General features: G+C 38.5%; 1 protein-coding gene across 4 annotated transcripts in view; it reads left to right on the top strand.

Annotated features, from left to right (window-relative positions):
- DCX (doublecortin) overlaps positions 1 to 18101 on the top strand; it is a 196273-nt gene that overhangs the window by 12935 nt on the left and 165237 nt on the right. For all 4 annotated transcript variants that reach the window (XM_074323613.1, XM_019719327.2, XM_074323612.1 and 1 more), the window contains exon 3: positions 11935 to 12275. In XM_074323613.1, coding sequence (XP_074179714.1) covers positions 11935 to 12275 — 341 coding nt within the window. The remainder of the gene's footprint in view (positions 1 to 11934; positions 12276 to 18101) is intronic.

The raw sequence follows: 18101 nt of genomic DNA, 5'->3' as shown, positions 1-18101 counted from the left end.
TGTCTCTTCAAGTCCTCTGCCCATTTTTCAATTGGGTTGTTTGTTTTTTGTTGTTGAGTTGCATGAGTTCCTTGTATATTCTGGATACTAGCCCCTTATCGGAGGCACTGTTTGCAAAAATCTTCTCCCATTCAGTTGGTGGCCTCTTTATTTTGTCAATGGTTTCTTTTGCTGTGCAGAAGCTTTTAAGTTTCATATAGTCCCATTCGTTTATTTTAGCTTTTACTTCCATTGCCTTTGGAGTCAAGTTCATAAAATGCTCTTTGAACCCAAGGTCCATAAGTTTAGTACCTATGTTTTCTTCTATGCAGTTTATTGTGTCAGGTCTTATGCTTAAGTCTTTGATCCATTTTGAATTAACTTTGGTACATGGTGACAAATAGCAGTCCAGTTTCATTCTTTTGCACGTGGCTATCCAATTCTCCCAGCACCATTTATTGAAGAGGCTGTCTTTGCTCCATTGTATGTTTTAGCTTCTTTGTCAAAAATTATCTGTCCATATTTATGTGGTTTTATTTCTGGGTTCTCAATTCTATTCCATTGGTCTATGTGTCTGTTTTTCTGCCAATACCATGCTGTTTTGATTATTGTAGCCCTGTAGTACAAGCCAAAGTCAGGAAGTGTGATACCTCCATTATAGTTCTTTTTCCTTAAGATTGCTTTGGCTATTCGGGGTCTTTTGTGGTTCCAAACAAATCTGATGATTTTTTGTTCTATTTCTTTAAAATATGCCATTGGAATTTGATGGGGATTGCATTGAATCTCTATATTGCTTTGGGTAATATGGCCATTTTAACTATGTTGATTCTTCCAATCCATGAGCACGGAATGTCTTTCCATTTCTTTGTGTCTTCTTCAATTTCTTTCAAAAATGTCTTATAGTTTTCAGCATATAGGTCTTTCACATCCTTGGTTAAGTTTATTCCTAGGTATTTTATTCTTTTTGCTGCAATTGCAAAAGGAATTGTTTTTTTGTATTTCTTTTTCTGAGATTTCATTGTTAGTATATAAGAATGCAATGGACTTTTGTACGTTGATTTTGTAGCAGCAACTTTACTGTATTCGTTCATTGTTTCTAATAGCTTTTTGGTGGAGTCTTTAGGGTTTTCTATATATAGCATCATGTCGTCTGCAAAGAGTGATAATTTAACTTCTTCATTCCCAATTTGGATGCCTTTTATTTCTTTCTCTTGCCTGATTGCTCTAGCAAGAACTTCCAACACTATGTTGAAAAGCAGAGGTGATAGGGGACATCCCTGTCGTGTTCCTGAACGTAGAGCAAAGGGCTTCAGTTTTCTCCATTAATTATGAGATTAGCAGAGGGCTTGTCATATATGGCCTTTATTATGTTAAGGTATTTTCCTTCTATACCCATTTTATTAAGTGTTTTAATCATAAATGGATGTTGTATCTTGTCAAATGCTTTTCTGCATCAATTGATATAATCATATGATTTTTGTCCTTTATTTTGTTTATGTGATGTATCACATTGATGGATTTGGATGTTGAACCATCCTTGTGCCCGAGGATGAACCCCACTTGGTCGTGATGAATAATCTTTTTAATGCATTGTTGTATTCGATTTGCTAGAATTTTATTTAGGATTTTTGCATCGGTATTCATTAGAGATATTGGTCTGTAGTTTTCTTTTTTGTGCTGTCCTTACCAGGTTTTGGTATCAGGGTAATGTTGGCCTCATAAAATGAGTTAGGGAGTACTGTCTCTTCTTCAATTTTTGGAAGAGTTTGTGCAGAATTGGTATTAGATCCTCTTTGAAGGTTTGGTAGAATTCACTAGTGAAGCCATCTGGTCCCGGACTTTTGCTTTTGGGAAGGTTTTGGATGACTGATTCAATTTACACTGGTGATCGGTCTGTTTAGATTTTCCAGTTCTTCATGGTTCAGCCTTGGAAGGCTATATGTTTCTAAGAACTTGTCCATTTCTTCTAGGTTGTTGAAATTGGTGGCATATAGTCCTTCATAGTATTCTTGGATGATCCTTTGTATTTCTGTGGTGTCTGTGATAACTTCCCCTTTTACGTTTCTGGTTTTGTTAATCAGTGTCTTCTCACTTTCTATCTTAGTGAGTCTAGCCAAGGGTTTGTCAATTTTGTTAATCTTTTCAAAGAACCAGCTCTTTGTCACATTAATTTTTTCTATTGTCTTTTTGTTCTCTATTTCATTTAGTTCTGCTCTAATTTTTATTATTTCCTTTCTTCTGCTGACCTTGGGTTTTACTTGTTCTTCTTTTTCTAGTTCTTTAAGGTGTAACATGAGGTTATTTATTTGGGAGTTTTCTTGTTTCTTGAGATAGGCCTGTAATGAGATAAATTTCCCTCTTAAAACTGCTTTCGCTGCATCCCAAAAATTTTGGTAGGATGTATTTTCATTGTCATTTGTTTCTATGTATCTTTTGATCTCTCCTCTAATTTCTTCTTTGACCCAGTCCTTCTTTAAAAGTATGTTGTTTAATCTCCATGTATTTGTGTTTTTCCGGGGTTTCTTTTTACAGTTGATATCCAATTTCAAAGCCTTGTGATCAGAGAATATGCATGGTATGATTTCAATCTTCTTAAATTTGTTGAGACTGATTTTATGTCCCAATATATGGTCTATCCTTGAGAATGTTCCATGTACACTAGAAAAGAATGTATAGTCTGATGTTTTAGGATGAAGTGCTCTATAAATGTCAATTATGTCCATTTCATCTAATGTGTCATTTAGGGCTACTATTTCGTTATTTATTTTCTGTTTGGATGATCTATCCATAGCTGTCAATGATGTATTTAAGTCCCCTAGTATAATTGTGTTTTGGTCAATTTCTCCCTTTAGTTCTGTTAGTAGTTGCTTGGTGTATTTGGTGCTCCCTGATTGGGGGCATAAATATTGATGACTGTTATGTCTTCTTGTTGTACAGTCCCTTCACCATTATGAAATGTCCATCTTTGTCTCTTGTTATCTTTTTCACCTTGAAGTCTGTTTCATCTGATATCATTATGGCTACACCTGATTTTCTCTGGGTACCATTTGCTTGGAGTGTCAATTTCCACCCTTTCACTTTGAGTCTATGCTTGTCCTTGTAGCTGAGATGTGTCTCTTGGAGACAGCATATGGTTGGGTTTAGTTTTTGATCCAATCTGCTACTCTGTGCCTTTTTATTGGTGAGTTCAGTCCATTTACATTTAGGGTGATTATTGATATGTGAGGATTTCCTGTCATTCTATCTTTAGTTTTCTGGTAAGGCTGTGTCTCCATTGTTTCTTTGCCTTTTTGTTGTTGTCTATTATTTCTGTGTGGTGGTATTCTATGATGTTTCCCTCTGTTTCTTCTTTTATTTCAGTATATATTTCAATTCTGGATTTATTTTGAGTGGTTACCCTTAAGTTTATGTAAAAGAAAGTTTGATATTTAGAGTATTCCATTTTCTTCAGCACGCTTACTTTCTCCATTCCCATATTCGGTTCAGGCCTTTACTCTCCCCTTTTTGAGTTTTGGTTGCCACAAATTGTCCCTGTTGATGGTGGTCGAATAGCCACCTTTAGTATTTCTTGTAGTGCAGGTCGTGTATTAGAAAATTCCCTCAGCTTCTGTATGTCTGGAAAGGTCTTTATTCCTCCTTCATATCTAAAGGATATCTTTGCTGGATATATTATTCTTGGCTCATGATTTCTCTCTTTCAATAGTTTGAATATTTGGTTCCACTCCCTCCTGGCTTGTAGAGTTTCTGCTGAAAAATCTGATGATAATCTAATGGGCTTTCCTTTGTAGGTTACTGTCTTCTTTTCCCTGGCTGCCTTGAGGATTCTTTCTTTGTCGTTGATTTTAGACAGCTTCAATACAATGTGTCTTGGAGAAGGCCTGTTGGGATTGAGGTAACTAGGTGTTCTATTTGCTTCTTGGATTCGAGGGTCCAGTTCTGTCCACAAATTTGGGAAGTTCTCATCGACAATTTGTTTGAATATATTCTCTGTTCCCTTCTCTCTTTCTTCTCCTTCTGGTATGCCCATTATTCTTATATTGCTCTTTCTGATGGAGTCAGAAAGTTCTTGTAAGTTCTTTCATTTCTTTTAAGTCTCAAGTCTCTTTCTTCTTCTATCTGTGTCATTTCCAGGTTTCTATCTTCGATGTCACTGATTCTTTCCTCCATCTGGTCAACTCTACTACCTAAGCTGGTTATTTCATTCTTAATTTCTTCTATTGAGTTCTTAATCTCCAGAAATTCTATTTGGTTCTTTTTTAAGATTTCAATCTCTTTCATAAAATGCTCATGCTGTTCTTTGATTGAGTTTCTGAGTTCCTTTAACTGCCTATCTGTGTTTTCTTGTATCTCGTTGATTTTTTCAGAACTGCAATCTTGAATTCTCTGTCATTTAAGTCACATATTTCTGTATCTTTAAGTGCCTTCTCTGGAGATTTTTCACTTTCTTTCTGAGCTATCTTGTTGCCTTGGTTATTCATGGCGATTTCTGGTTTACTATTTCTCTTCCTAGACATCTACAGGAGTGACTTCTGCAACAGGTTGATAGAAAGCGGTCTTTCTTTTGTTTGCCAGTACTTGTTGGTAGAATGTTTTATTATTTCTCCAACTGCAACTTATTTTTCTTCTCCCACACAGTAGTGCTATGTTTTCTCTGCACTATTCCAACTTCTCACACAATGGGGATTCCCTGGGAGACGGGCTTCTCCTCTGTTAATAGTTCGTCTAGGTCACAGGGCGCAGTGTCCCGGTGGGTATCGGAGAGCTTTGATGTTCCAAAGCTCTTCCAGCTCCTGATTCAGAGCCCGTATGTTTCAGCAGTTCTGTTTACTCCTGCAGGGATCCGCCCAGATAGGTGGGGTCAGGCGGGGTGAGTTGTGAGAGGTGGCCCAGAGCAATGGCGGCAACCACCACCACAGCCGGTCCTGCTTCCACAGCTCTCTCCCTTTGCTGGAACTAGTTGGGCTGTGAATGTGTTTGCGGTCCACAGTTCTCAAAACAGCAAATTTTCTGTTGTTTTGATCTGACACTGCTACTGTTTCGCTTCTAGCACCGGGCAGGTGCGGGCGGGGTGAGCTCTGGGAGGGGAGGGAAGAGGCGGCTAGTCTCATTGCTTAAGGCTCCGTTCTCTGCTCGGCAGTGCGCGCTTAAACCACCGTTTTCAGCCTTTTTCCCTCAGTCTTTTCTCTGAGGTCTCTGCCGTGAGCGTTGGGTTCAGCTATGTTATATGCTGTCCCCTCAGCCCTGTGGAGCCCTGGCGGAGCCCTAGCAGTCCGAGCTCTTCCCTCTCCCGCAGCTGTGGTAGTTCCGGGAAGCAGCGAGCTCGGCGCAGAGCTAGGTCTGCGTCCTCCGCCCGCGTGTCTCCGTCTCCGCGCACTTCTCCCTTTCCTCCTTCCTCCACTCGCGCGAATCTCCCACCTGTAGGTGATTTCAGTCGGTAGTGGGCCTCTTCGTGTTGCCTGTGTGCTGTGCAGGGAGTCCTTTGTGGAGTTTTTGTTGTTCGATTCGTTGTAAATTCCAGGGGAGCTTTACAGAGGCTCACCTCACGCCGTCATTTTTCCGAAAGTCATTTTTTTTAATTAAATTTATTGGGGTGTCAATTGTTAGTAAAATTACATAGATTTCAGGTGTACAATTTCTTTTTCTGAGATTTCACTGTTAGTATATAGGAATGCAATGGACATTTATACATTGATTTTGTAGTCAGGAACTTTACTGTATTCGTTGATTGTTTCTAATAGCTTTTTGGTGGAGTATTTAGGTTTTTCTATATATGGCATCATACCATCTGCGAAGAGTGATAATTAGCTTCTTCATTCCCAATTTGGATTCCTTTTATTTCTTTCTCTTGCCTGATTGCTCTGGCAAGGACTTCCAACACTATGTTGAAAAGCAGAGGTGATAGGGAACAGCCCTGTCGTGTTCCTGAACTTAGAGCAAAGGGCTTCAGTTTTTCACCATTAATTATGAGATTAGCAGAGGGCTTGTCATATATGGCCTTTATTATGTGAATGTATTTTCCGTCTATACCTATTTTATTAAGTGTTTTAATCATAAATGTATGTTGTATCTTGTCAAATGTTTTTTTCTACATCAATTGATATAATCATATGATTTTTGTCCTTTATTTTGTTTGTGTGATGTATCACATTGATGGATTTGCAGATGTTGAACCATCCTTGTGCCCTGTGGATGAACCCCACTTGGTCGTGTTGAATAATCTTTTTAATGCATTGTTGTATTCGATTTGCTAGAATTTGTTTAGAATTTTTGCATCTGTATTTATCGGAGATATTGGTCTGTAGTTTTCTTTATTTGTGTTGTCCTTACCAGATTTTGGAATCAGGGTAATGTTCGCCTCATAAAATGTGTTAGGGAGTACTGTCTCTTTATCAATTTTTTGGAAGAGTTTGAGCATGCTTGGTATTAGATCCTCTTTGAAGGTTTGGTAGAATTCACTAGTGAAGCCATCTGGTCCCGGACTTTTGCTTTTGGGAAGGTTTTGGATGACTGATTCAATTTCGTTACTGGTGATCGGTCTGTTTAGATTTTCCAGTTCTTCATGGTTCAGCCTTGGAAGGCTATATGTTTCTAAGAACTTGTCCATTTCTTCTAGGTTATTGAATTTGGTGGCATATAGTCCTTCATAGTATTCTTGGATGATCCTTTGTATTTCTGTGGTGTCCGTGATAACTTCCCCTTTTTCATTTCTGATTTTGTTAATTAGTGTCTTCTCTCTTTTTATCTTAGTGAGTCTAGCCAAGGGTTTGTCAATTTTGTTCATCTTTTCAAAGAACCAGCTCTTTGTCACATTAATTTTTTCTATTGGCTTTTGTTCTCTATTTATTTAGTTCTGCTCTGACTTTTGTAATTTCCTTTCTCGAGCTGACCTTGGGTTTCACTTGTTCTTCTTTTTCTAGTTCTTTAAGGTGTAACATGAGGTTCTATATTTGGCATTTTTCTTGTTTCTTGAGATAGACCTGTAATGATATAAATGTCCCTCTTAAAACTGCTTTCACTGCATCGCAAAAATTTTGATAGGATGTATTTTCATTGTCATTTGTTTCTATGTATATTTTGATCTCTCCTCTAATATCATGTTTGACCCAGTCATTCTTTGAAAGTATGTTGTTTAATCTCCACATATGTGTATTTTTTCCTGCTTTCTTTTTGCAGTTGATATCCAATTTCAAAGCCTTGTGATCAGAGAATATGCTTGGTATGATTTCAATCTTCTTAAATTTGCTGAGGCTGATTTTATGTCCCAATATATGGTCTATCCTTGAGAATGATCCAGTACACTAGAAAAGAATGTATAGTCTGATGTTGTAGGATGAAGTGCTCTGTATATGTCTATATGTCCATTTCATCTAATGTGTCATTTAGGGCTGCTATTTCATTATTTATTTTCTGTTTGCATGATCTTTCAATAGCTGTCAATGTTGTATTTAAGTCCACTAGTAAAATTGTGTTTTGGTCCATTTCTCCCTTTAGTTCTGTTAGTAGTTTCTTGGTATATTTCGGTGCTCCCTGATTGGGGGCATAAATATTGATGAATGTTATGTTTTCTTGTTGTATAGTCCCCTTTACCATTAGGAAATGTCCATCTTTTTTTTTTTAAATTATTATTATTATTTTTTATTTTATTAAATTTATCTTTGTCACCCTGAAATCTGTTTCATCTGATATCATTATGGCTACATCTGATTTTCTCTGGGTACCATTTGCTTGGAGTATCAATTTCCACCCTTTCACTTTGAGTGTATGCTTGCCCTTGTAGCTGAGATATGTCTCTTGGAGACAGCATATGGTTGGGTTTAGTTTTTCATCCAATCTGCTTCTCTGTGCCTTTTTATTGGTGAGTTCAGTCCATTTACATTTAGGGTGATTAAGGATATGTGAGTATTTCCTGTCATTCTATCTTTAGTTTTCTGGTACGACTCTGTCTCCATTGTTTCTTTTCCTTTTTTTGTTGTCTATTATTTCTGTGTGGTGGTATTCTATGATGTTTCCCGCTGTTTCTTCTTTTATTACAGTACATATTTCAGTACTGGATTTTTTTTGAGTGGTTACCCTTAAGTTTATGTAAAAGAAATTTTGATATTTAGAGTATTCCATTTTTTTCAGCATGCTTACTTTCTCCATTCCCATATTCCAGTTCAGGCCTTTACTCTTCACATTTTTATGTTTTGGTTGCCAGAAGTTGTCCCTGTTGATGGTGGTCGAATAGGCTCCTTTAGTATTTCTTGTAGTGCAGGTCTTTTATTAAAAAATTACCTCAGCTTCTGTATGTCTGGAAATGTATTTATTCGTCTTTCTTATCTAAAGAATATCTTTGCTGGATGTATTATTCTTGGCTCATAATTTCTCTCTTTCTGTAGTTTGAGTAATTGATTCCACTCCCTCCTGGCTTGTAGAGTTTCTGTTGAAAAATCTGATGAGAATCTAATGGGATTTCTTTTGTAGGTTACCGTCTTCTTTTCCCATCTGCTGGCTGCCTTGCGGATTCTTTCTTTGTCGTTGATTTTAGGCATCTTCAATACAATGTGCCTTGGAGAATGTTCCTGTTGGGAATGAGGTAATTAGGTGTTCTATTTGGTTCTTGGATTCGAGGTCCATTTCTGTCCACAAGTTTGAGAAGTTGTCATCGACAATTTCTTTGAATATATTCTCTGTTCCCTTCTCTGTTTCTTCTCCTTCTGGTATGCCCATTATTCTTATATCTCAAATCTCTTTCTTCTTCCGTCCATGTCATTTCCAGGTTTGGATCTTCGATGTTACTGATTCTTTCCTCCATCTGGTCTACTCTACTACCCAAGCTGGCTATTTCATTCTTAATTTCTTCTATTGAGTTCTTAATCTGCAGAAATTCTATTTGGTTCTTTCTTAAAATTTCAATCTCTTTGGTAAAGTGCTCATGGTTTTCTTTGATTTTGTTTCTGAGTTCATTAAACTGCCTTTCTGTGTTTTTGTTGCATCTCATGGAGTTTATTGATAGCTGCAATTTTGAATTCTCTGTGATTTAAGTCACATATTTCCATATTTTTAAGTTGATTTTCTGGAGACTTTTCACTTTCTTTCTGAGTTGTCTTGTTGCCTTGGTTATTCATGGCAATTAATGATTTATTATTTCTCTTCTTAGACATCTACTCTAGTGGTTTCTGCAACTGGTTGATAAGAAGAAGTCTTTCTTTTATTTTTCATTACGTGTTGGTAGAATGTTTTATTTTCTCTCCAATTGTAGCCCTTTTTTTCTCTTTCACATTGTACTGTTATGCTTTCTCCCCACTATTCCAACTTCTCACATTATGGGAAGATTCCCTGGAAGGCAGGCTTCTCCTCTGTTAATAGTTCGTCTGGGTCATAGGGTGTTGTGTCTGTCTTTGGATGCGGAGAGCTTTTGAAGTTCCAAAGCTCTTCATGCACCAAATTCAGAGCTTGTGAGTTTTAGCAGTTCTGTTTACTCCTGCAGGGATCTGCCCAGATAGGTTGGGACAGAGGTGGGGTGAGTTGTGAGAGGTGTCCGAGAGCAGTGGCGGCGACCACCACCACAGCCAGTCCTGCTTCCACAGCTCCCTCCCCTTTGTGGGGAATAGTTGGGCTGCGAATCTGTGTCTGAGGGCCACAGTTCTCAGAACTGCAAATGTTCTGTTCTTTTGATCTGACACTGCTACTTTTCCGCCTCTAGCACTGGCCCCGTGGGGCGGGGCGTTCTTGGGAGCGTAGGGAGGGGTTGGCTAGTTTCAGTGCCTATGGCTTCTGTTCTCTGTGGCAGTGAGTGCTTAAACCACTGTTTTCAGCCTTGTTCCCTCAGTCTTTGGTCCAAGGTCTCTGCCGTGAGCGTTTGGTGCAGCCATGTTATATGCTGTCCCCTCAGCCCTGTGGGCCATAAATGGAGCCCTAGCAGGCCGAGTTCTTCCCTCTCTTGCAGCTGCGGTAGCTCCGGGATATAGCGGGCTTGGAGCACTGACCTAGGTCTGTGTCCTGTGCCCACGTGGCCCCGTCTCTGCACTTCTCCCTTTCCTCCTCTCCTGCTCATGCAATTTGCCCACCTTTAGGTGAATTCAGTAGTGAGTCTCTTCGTCTTGCCTGTCTGCTGTGCCAGGTGTCCTTTGTGGAGTTATAGCTTTTTAATTTGTTGTAAATTCCAGGGGAGATTTCCAGAGTCTCACCTCACGCTGCCAGTTTGATGTTGTTTCTATATCACAGTTTAAAGTTCATAGACTTTTAGTAATCACTTGGAAATTAGGTTTCTTTTCACTGAGACCTTTGACCACCACTTCCTGTGTGTGCATGTGTGCACTAGATTGCTGTTGCTTGCGTACAAATCAAGAGAGAACAGTAGCACCTTCTGGGACTGAGAACTCTGTTGGAAGCCACTTTGCATATGTTGGGAGACAGCTTCCCCCTACACACACACACACACGCGCGCGCGCACACACAAATGTCCTCAAACGTGCCCCAGAGATTCTGACTGAATCGTCTCAGCACTAACTGAAATATTTATTAATTAATGTGACTTAAAGGATTTGGTGCTACAGCCAAGCAATCAATATTTGCACTGGGAGTGAATTATCAGCCCAGTGTTTCTGAATGTCTCTGTATGCGTCTCCTGCTGAGACCAAAGAAGGTGAGCCATCAGACTATAATTGTGTTGTATGCATTCTTTGCACTGGCTACGGTATATGTATGTATGTATGTATGTATGTATGTATTTATTTATTTATAGCCATTACTGATAGGGGAATCCTGATTAAATTACACTGGTTTTCTGCAGCTGAACCGCTGGATGAACTTCTGTATACCTTGAGGCAAATGTCTTTTACTCAACAAGTTCAACCTTTTCTAAAACTCTCTCCCTCAGGCTGAGCCTAACTCTCTTCCTTTGTTCTCCAGCTTCTAGTCCCATGTGTCTAATCCCCTCCTTTTGCCTTTGGCCCTGCATTTCTTCCACTATATTAGTCATTTCCTCTAGCCCAAGGTACATGTGAAAATTACACTAGATCCTTCCAATCTGTAAATCAGGCTGTACAATCTATTCTCACATTTCCACTTTATTACAAGAGCCAAGGATGAGCACTGGTGAAGATGTCCTTGAATAAACAGTGCAGCATTTGGAAAGATGGAAAGATGAGGGGTCGGTGGTGGCAACAAGGGAGAATATTTCTCAAGCAAGAGCTAAGATATGCAGACATAAGGAATGTTTTTTTTTTTTTTTTTTTTTTTGTGTGTGTGTGTGTGTGTGTGTGTGTGTGTGTGTGTGTACAGGTTGTTTTTCTCCTCTTGCGTGTGGGGCTAAGCAGTAGAAGACACAATTATGCTCACATATATACATTCAGCACACACACGTATTTCCCATTTCAATATTACACTGCTTAGCCATATACTCTGTGGAAAGGATAATCTGGCTTCTTGGCAAGTATGTGCTGTATGCCCAATATGCATAGTTACATGGGTCATTTTAACTTGGAATGAAAATATAGTAACGTTGAGAGTTCTTCTTGGTTCATAATATAACAGTGGAATAGGGATATGGGTCCAGAAATAGGACTGGAACATTAAGTAAGATAGACATGTTAGAAACACTCCAGTAATGGCCCTAGATGTTAACAAACATCCTAGAAATTTACATGAACATTTCAATTCCAATAAAACCAAATCGAGCTTGAGAACCCTGCTTGTTAGATTATACTTAGGTGTGTTCATTCTCTTTAGGACCCTTAGCTTTATAGGATTTTCCAAATAAGTCTGCCATTATAATGAAGAGTGTTTTTCTAGTTATGTTTTCTTGAAATTGAATAAGCCAAGTTATTAGAGAGCCCAATTAGGAATTGAACTTAAAGTTGGTTATTATCACCATTTCTCCAAAAGTCCTACTCCAGGGTCAGTGTGTATTAGTTTGGTTAGAATAGTCATATATCTGTAATTAAACTAATCACCACTTGTTTTTTCCCTTAGGGGAAAGCTACGTTTGCTCCTCAGACAACTTCTTTAAAAAGGTGGAGTACACCAAGAATGTCAATCCCAACTGGTCTGTCAATGTGAAGACATCTGCCAATATGAAAGCTCCCCAGTCCCTGGCTAGCAGCAACAGTGCTCAGGCCAGGGAGAACAAGGACTTTGTGCGCCCCAAGCTGGTGACCATCATTCGCAGTGGGGTGAAGCCTCGGAAGGCCGTGCGTGTGCTCCTGAACAAGAAGACTGCCCACTCATTTGAGCAAGTCCTTACTGATATCACTGAAGCCATCAAACTAGAGACCGGGGTTGTCAAAAAACTCTATACTCTGGATGGAAAACAGGTAGGTTTTTTTTTTGGAAGTACTCTTTTTATTATTTGTTCTAAATCATTGGATGACCATCTTGTACCTCAGGTATCATTTCTGATTGAGGGACAATCCTCCACTTCTCATCATCCCTATCTGATGTTTTATGTCTCATTTGGAAGAAAGTTCTTTTTAGGAGACAAATCAATGGATGAGGAATCTGAGGCTTTGAAATTCAATCTGCTTCTGACTTACCAAGTAAAATGGTCACTTACTCATAGCCTCAGCTTCCTTATCTGCTAAGAAAAGATGTGTTAGAACCTAGATCATCTACATTCTTATGTATATGAATTTAGGTATTACCTGATGCAATCTTGGTTGTTCAATAAATGTGACTGGAAATGAGATTTCTACCACTCATTTCTTCTTAGATACCCTCATGTTGGTTGGTATTCAGCATTCATTTTGTTGAAAAGAGTTGAAGTGACCCTCATATTGTATGAAGAAATCAGATCTGGGGGAAGCACTGAAGTCTCTCATTTGTTTTCTTGCCTCACACTAGACCACATTTTTTCTCCGTTCCTTTTCCATGTGACATAGCTATCTTAATTTGCTTCCACTGATGGTTTATGTGAGAAAGGGTTTCAGGATCCTAAAATTAGCTCAGGAAAGATGCTGCCATCTGTTCTCCTCCAAATCAGGTTCTTCATGTCATTGGTTATGCTACTGAAGTGACACCTATATTAATATTTGGCAAAGAATGCAGCCAGGCATCTCCATCAAACAGATGCACCATTCTCTTGAGTACAGGAAACTATAAATATACAACAAAAAGTATTCCAAAGGCATTGGAACAGTGACTGGTTCTGTTGGCTCTAAAGAGATTCCTGGTTCCCCATCAGAGAAGAAAAGTGTGAATTATTATCAGTTCATACTTTCCACCTCTTAAAACAGCTTTGTTGTTTGAGTAACAATATAGATTGCAAAAAAGCATATTCAGTACACATCAGAATGACCAATGAGTGTTCAAATGCAGAACTGTGTCTCCTCCCATTATTTCTGATATATACTGTGTGCTAAAAGATTTTAAGTTTCTTGGAAGACTCAAACTTGTATACTTGGCAATTTGATAGATTTATGGCTTCTACCTGTTCCCTAACATTTTGTGATCAGAGAGACACCTGGAGATATTTTCCTTATATTGAGAATAAGTCTGCTTCCCTATACCTGTTGAAATAACACAGGACACATAAAAATTAAGGACATAAGACTGATTCAGAAGACCTGGTTTCTAGTCTTGATATAGCCACTTACTGTGTGACCTTAGGCTAATCACTTTACTATCTTGAGCCTCACACTTCTCCTGTGTACAAAGGTGCTGATCACACCTGCCCTGCTCATGCTCACAGAATTCTCATGAGGATCAAATAAAATAATGGGTATGAAAGCATTCTGTAAATTAAACATATGATGTAAATATGTATGTATACAATTTAGCATTAAATGAGATATTAATAAATGTTAGCTCTCTTCCCTCTACTTTATCTCCACCATTCTTTAATTGAATTTCCAACATTTTGTGGTGGTATACCGTACCTTGGCATTCTGTCATTTCTCCTAATAATAAAAGGACAACTCTGCCTCCTTGGTAAGAAAACTCCAGTCCAGTAATGGGTAGATTTTTATCCTACAGCAGCATACATAAAGTGGCAAACCCTCTCCAACTCCTTCAAGCATCAGGTCCCATTTCTTGGGGGAACACAACATGAAATGCCAGTGTATGATAAAGTCTGACAATTAAATTCATGAACTCATCTTAGAAAAAGTGCTACATACCTCATTGCTGAATATCACTATGGTCACCTTTGAAGTACTCCCCTTGGGAAGCTATGCAATGACACCAGTGCCTAGTCCACCCTTCAAAGCAATTTTGGAACTCTTTTTCTGGAATGGCCATCAGAGCTGTTGTCGTATTACCCTTGATGTTCTGAATATCATCAAAATGTCTTCCTTTCAATATTTCCTTTATGTTTGGGTAAAGAAAGAAATCATTGGGGTCCATATCAGGTGAGTAGGAAGGGTGTTCCAATCCAGTTATTTGTTTACTGGCTAAAAACTCCCTCACAGACAGTGCTGTATGAGCTGGTGCATTGTCGTGATGCCATGAATTGTTGGCGAAAAATTCTGGTCATCTAACTTTTTCACGCATCCTTTTCAGCACTTCCAAATAGTAAATTTGGTTAACTGTTTGTTCACTTGGTACAAATTCATAATGAACAATCCCTCTGATATCAAAAAAGGTTAGCAACATCTGTTCAACTTATCTGTCAGACCTTTATTGTCACGAATTTAATTGTCAGACCTTCGTATGTACAAAAATGTCAGGGAGCAGTGATCAAGGGAGCAGAACAAGGCCTTGTCAGGCATCAGTGCCTCTGTAGACACTGTTACGTTTCTTTAAAATGTCTCTGTCTGCCTGGGAGTTGTATTTTCAGGCCTGATTCAAATGTAATGTTATCTCCCCAAACTCTGGCTCCACTATGCAAAATTAAAACAATCTTAACCTCTTAAAAAAAATCTCAGCTCCTAAAACATTGTGGATGCTCTATAAATGTTTGCTGATTGAATCAACTGACATAAAGTGATTCTCACATGGCTCTGGTAGATGTTCTGAAATGTTCTGAGAAGCCCTCTTCTTTCAATGCCCCTTACACTACTACCCTTAGGTCTATCTAAAGAAATCGGGGGCTTACAAAGGAGTGGATATTCTACCCAGGTGGCTCTTATCCCTTACTTACTTGAACGTCATTGAAGGCAGACTTTTAAAACAGTATTTCCCAAAGTATATTCTAAGAACTGTCCCTATCTCCCTGTTCCCAGAAGCTCTTCATAAAAGGGTTCCATGGTCAAATAAGGTTGTGAAATGCTGCCAATTATATGCTATTCTTAGAAATTCGTAGTGCTTATTTGTACATTAAATGTCCTGAGAAGTCCTGCAGAAAGGAAACCTGTTTAATTTAGTCTCAGGATTTCCCAATCCTATTTAACCACAAATACCTTTTACGGAATACACACACACACACACACACACACACACACACACATGAAATAGATATATTATATATATATATATATATGTATATATATATATGGTAGATATATATATATAATATATATAATATATAGTATATATTATATAATATATACTATATATTATATATATTATATATATTATATATTATATATATTATATATATTATATATATAATAAATATATATTATATATATACATATATATGTATATATACATATATATACTGCAGAGCACACTAGGAAATCATGTTTACAGAAGATCCTGAATGATTAGGAACTAACTAACTTCACTGGTATAATTGGTATGTATGCAGTAACCCACAAATGAAACATCGTTGTGTGGTTACAGCAAGAACATTACATAATGACATTTGGGGGTGCAGGAAAAAACCTACTAAATACAAAAGGTGCTGGGTATACTGAAATTTGGTGCCAAACTCAAAATTTTGGATCCCAGCCCATTTCCCAATTCTAGTGATGACAACTCTAATGTTAGCACTTGTCAGTCACTTTGATTACTGGTGGGGATTCTTAAAACTTGGGAATATGATCTACCTCCATGCAGGCTGAAGGCACATGTGTTGCAATGGTTTGGACTTGCTTGGATGAGATTCCATGTCTGTCTTTGGATAAATGTGGCACCAGAAAAGACAAAGTATGCTGAAGGCTATTTGTTATGGAACGTTTTAACATGAAATCGAGGCCATCACTTGGTTTCAGTCTTCCTCTAACTGGATCCCAAATAGACCAAATCAAATTCTTTTCTAATCCTTTGTTAATAATAACTAATTAAAATAGCCTACTTGATTATACCTGATTTATTGTTGCTTCTGTTCTCCTGTGTACATTTGACTGATTGGCTTACGCTGATTGACAAGCAATCTGCAGACATAGCTCTCATCTCTTTCTCTCTGTTCTTATTTTGTTTGGATGGGCTTTTGGAGACTTTTGTCTTTTTAGGGCCTGTGTTTTGCCAATATAGAAGACTGGGCTCCTGACCTCTTGCCTCTGAGATATTTGTGGTTTGTGTAGTCAGGGAAGCTAATCACTAGGAGGAAGGGGTCCCAATTTACTCCTCACCTCAATAAGAATTTTATAATGGAATAAGAAGTAGTTGGTAGGGCCCTAACTACTCCCACATTCTTAATGGGTTCTAGGAGGTCAGGGAAAACATGATGAAGGGTTGGATGGTGATGCATATTAGTTCATTGTTAGGTGAGATTGTTCTTTTGATTCCTTGGCAGCTGGAGTGGTTGCACTGTGTTGACAAAATTATCCAACTACTAATTTCTAGAATCAAGCCATACATTGACCCTTATGTTTAAAGGTCATGGATGCACAAAAACTGGAATCCAAAATTCTGGTTCACTTCGTGGCTCAGTTGATGCATGGTCTAGCCTTATATTCATTCCTTTAAAGCACAGAGAGCATGGTGCTTCTCTTAGAGATGCAGAACTTTACTAATAGATTTCCAGATTTTTGGCATCTTACACAGGGATATAAGGTCCTCACACCACCCATTTTCATGCTACCCTTATTGGCATCTCCAGTGTCAGTTTTGCCCACATCCAGGATCTGTGCAAAGATTCACTGTTGCCTCAAGATAAATGCCTACGGGATAAGTATGGCCTTTAATATTTGCGTTAGCTTTGGTAGGCCAATTTTTAATTGGATAAATTTGTTTTATGTTTCTATCTATTTCTTCCTATTACCAACTATTTGGACCAGGAATATTTTGTCTCAGTATAACAGAAAAGAGGTTTAAGCAGATTCCAAGATTACCCATAGCTTTGGAAGCTAGAACAGGAGTTTTAAGAAATATTTTGAATCATACAATGGTGGAATAGGAAAATCAGTACAAAGGATGTTTGGGCCACTGCTAAGTATTCCAGGAAAGACTTGCCACTTCCATCTCACTATATGCTAAATAACTGGGTGTTGCAAGCACAAAGGCAATTGCAGGAAACACAGGAAGACAAGTTGGATTTAAGCTTGGAAATGTTGAGTCCATTTCCCAAGGTCTTTACTGTGCCTGTGTAGCTAGTTTTTCTTTCCCCTTGTCTCTGTACCCTCCCATCACATCTGGTCTTACTTATATTCTCTGGCCTCCAGCTCTCACAGAGCCAACTTCTCTCTCCTCCTACTGTTATGATCCTGTCAGTCAATGTTAGGCTCACGTGATCATAAATTACACCCCAAGTGGGAGGTCATTTATCATTGACCTTCCCTTGAGAAAATCAACGCTAGGAAGTTTATGTTTGTGTTACCAAAAGTTCTGCCCTTCCCAAACTTCCACAGATTTGATTCCTGCAGACCAGCTTTGGGAGGAATGGCTTGAGCATGAAGTGAAAAAGAGCAAAGGTGGGAAGCCAGGCTGGGCTCTGTGAAAGGAGACAGTTCGCAAACTACCTTGTAATATGTAGTGTATACTTCAAAATGTCTCACACTGAGGTACATTTTGTATTTTCAAAAATGGATTGTGATGCAGATGTCCAAAATCAAATATACTGTCCTTCTGGAAAGAAAGAAAGAAACTAACTGTACCCTAGTTATTGGTTATTTCTTCAGTAACTTATCCTCTTAAGAGTTGTATTGTTGATGAGATGCTCCTGGCTCTGAGCAGTGATAGAGGGGGAGTTTGGCCATATCAATCAAAAGCTTTTGCACAATATTCCAGTCTTCCACCCTGTTGAGTCTGTTGATATCCAACATTCAATATATGGAAAAAGACCTAGACTGGGATTCAGAGACCTGATTTCTAGTCTTCAC

This window comes from Rhinolophus sinicus, chromosome X (genome assembly GCF_036562045.2).
Source record: "Rhinolophus sinicus isolate RSC01 chromosome X, ASM3656204v1, whole genome shotgun sequence".
Taxonomy (NCBI): Eukaryota; Metazoa; Chordata; class Mammalia; order Chiroptera; family Rhinolophidae; genus Rhinolophus; species Rhinolophus sinicus.
This window is presented reverse-complemented; position numbering and strand designations above follow the sequence as displayed.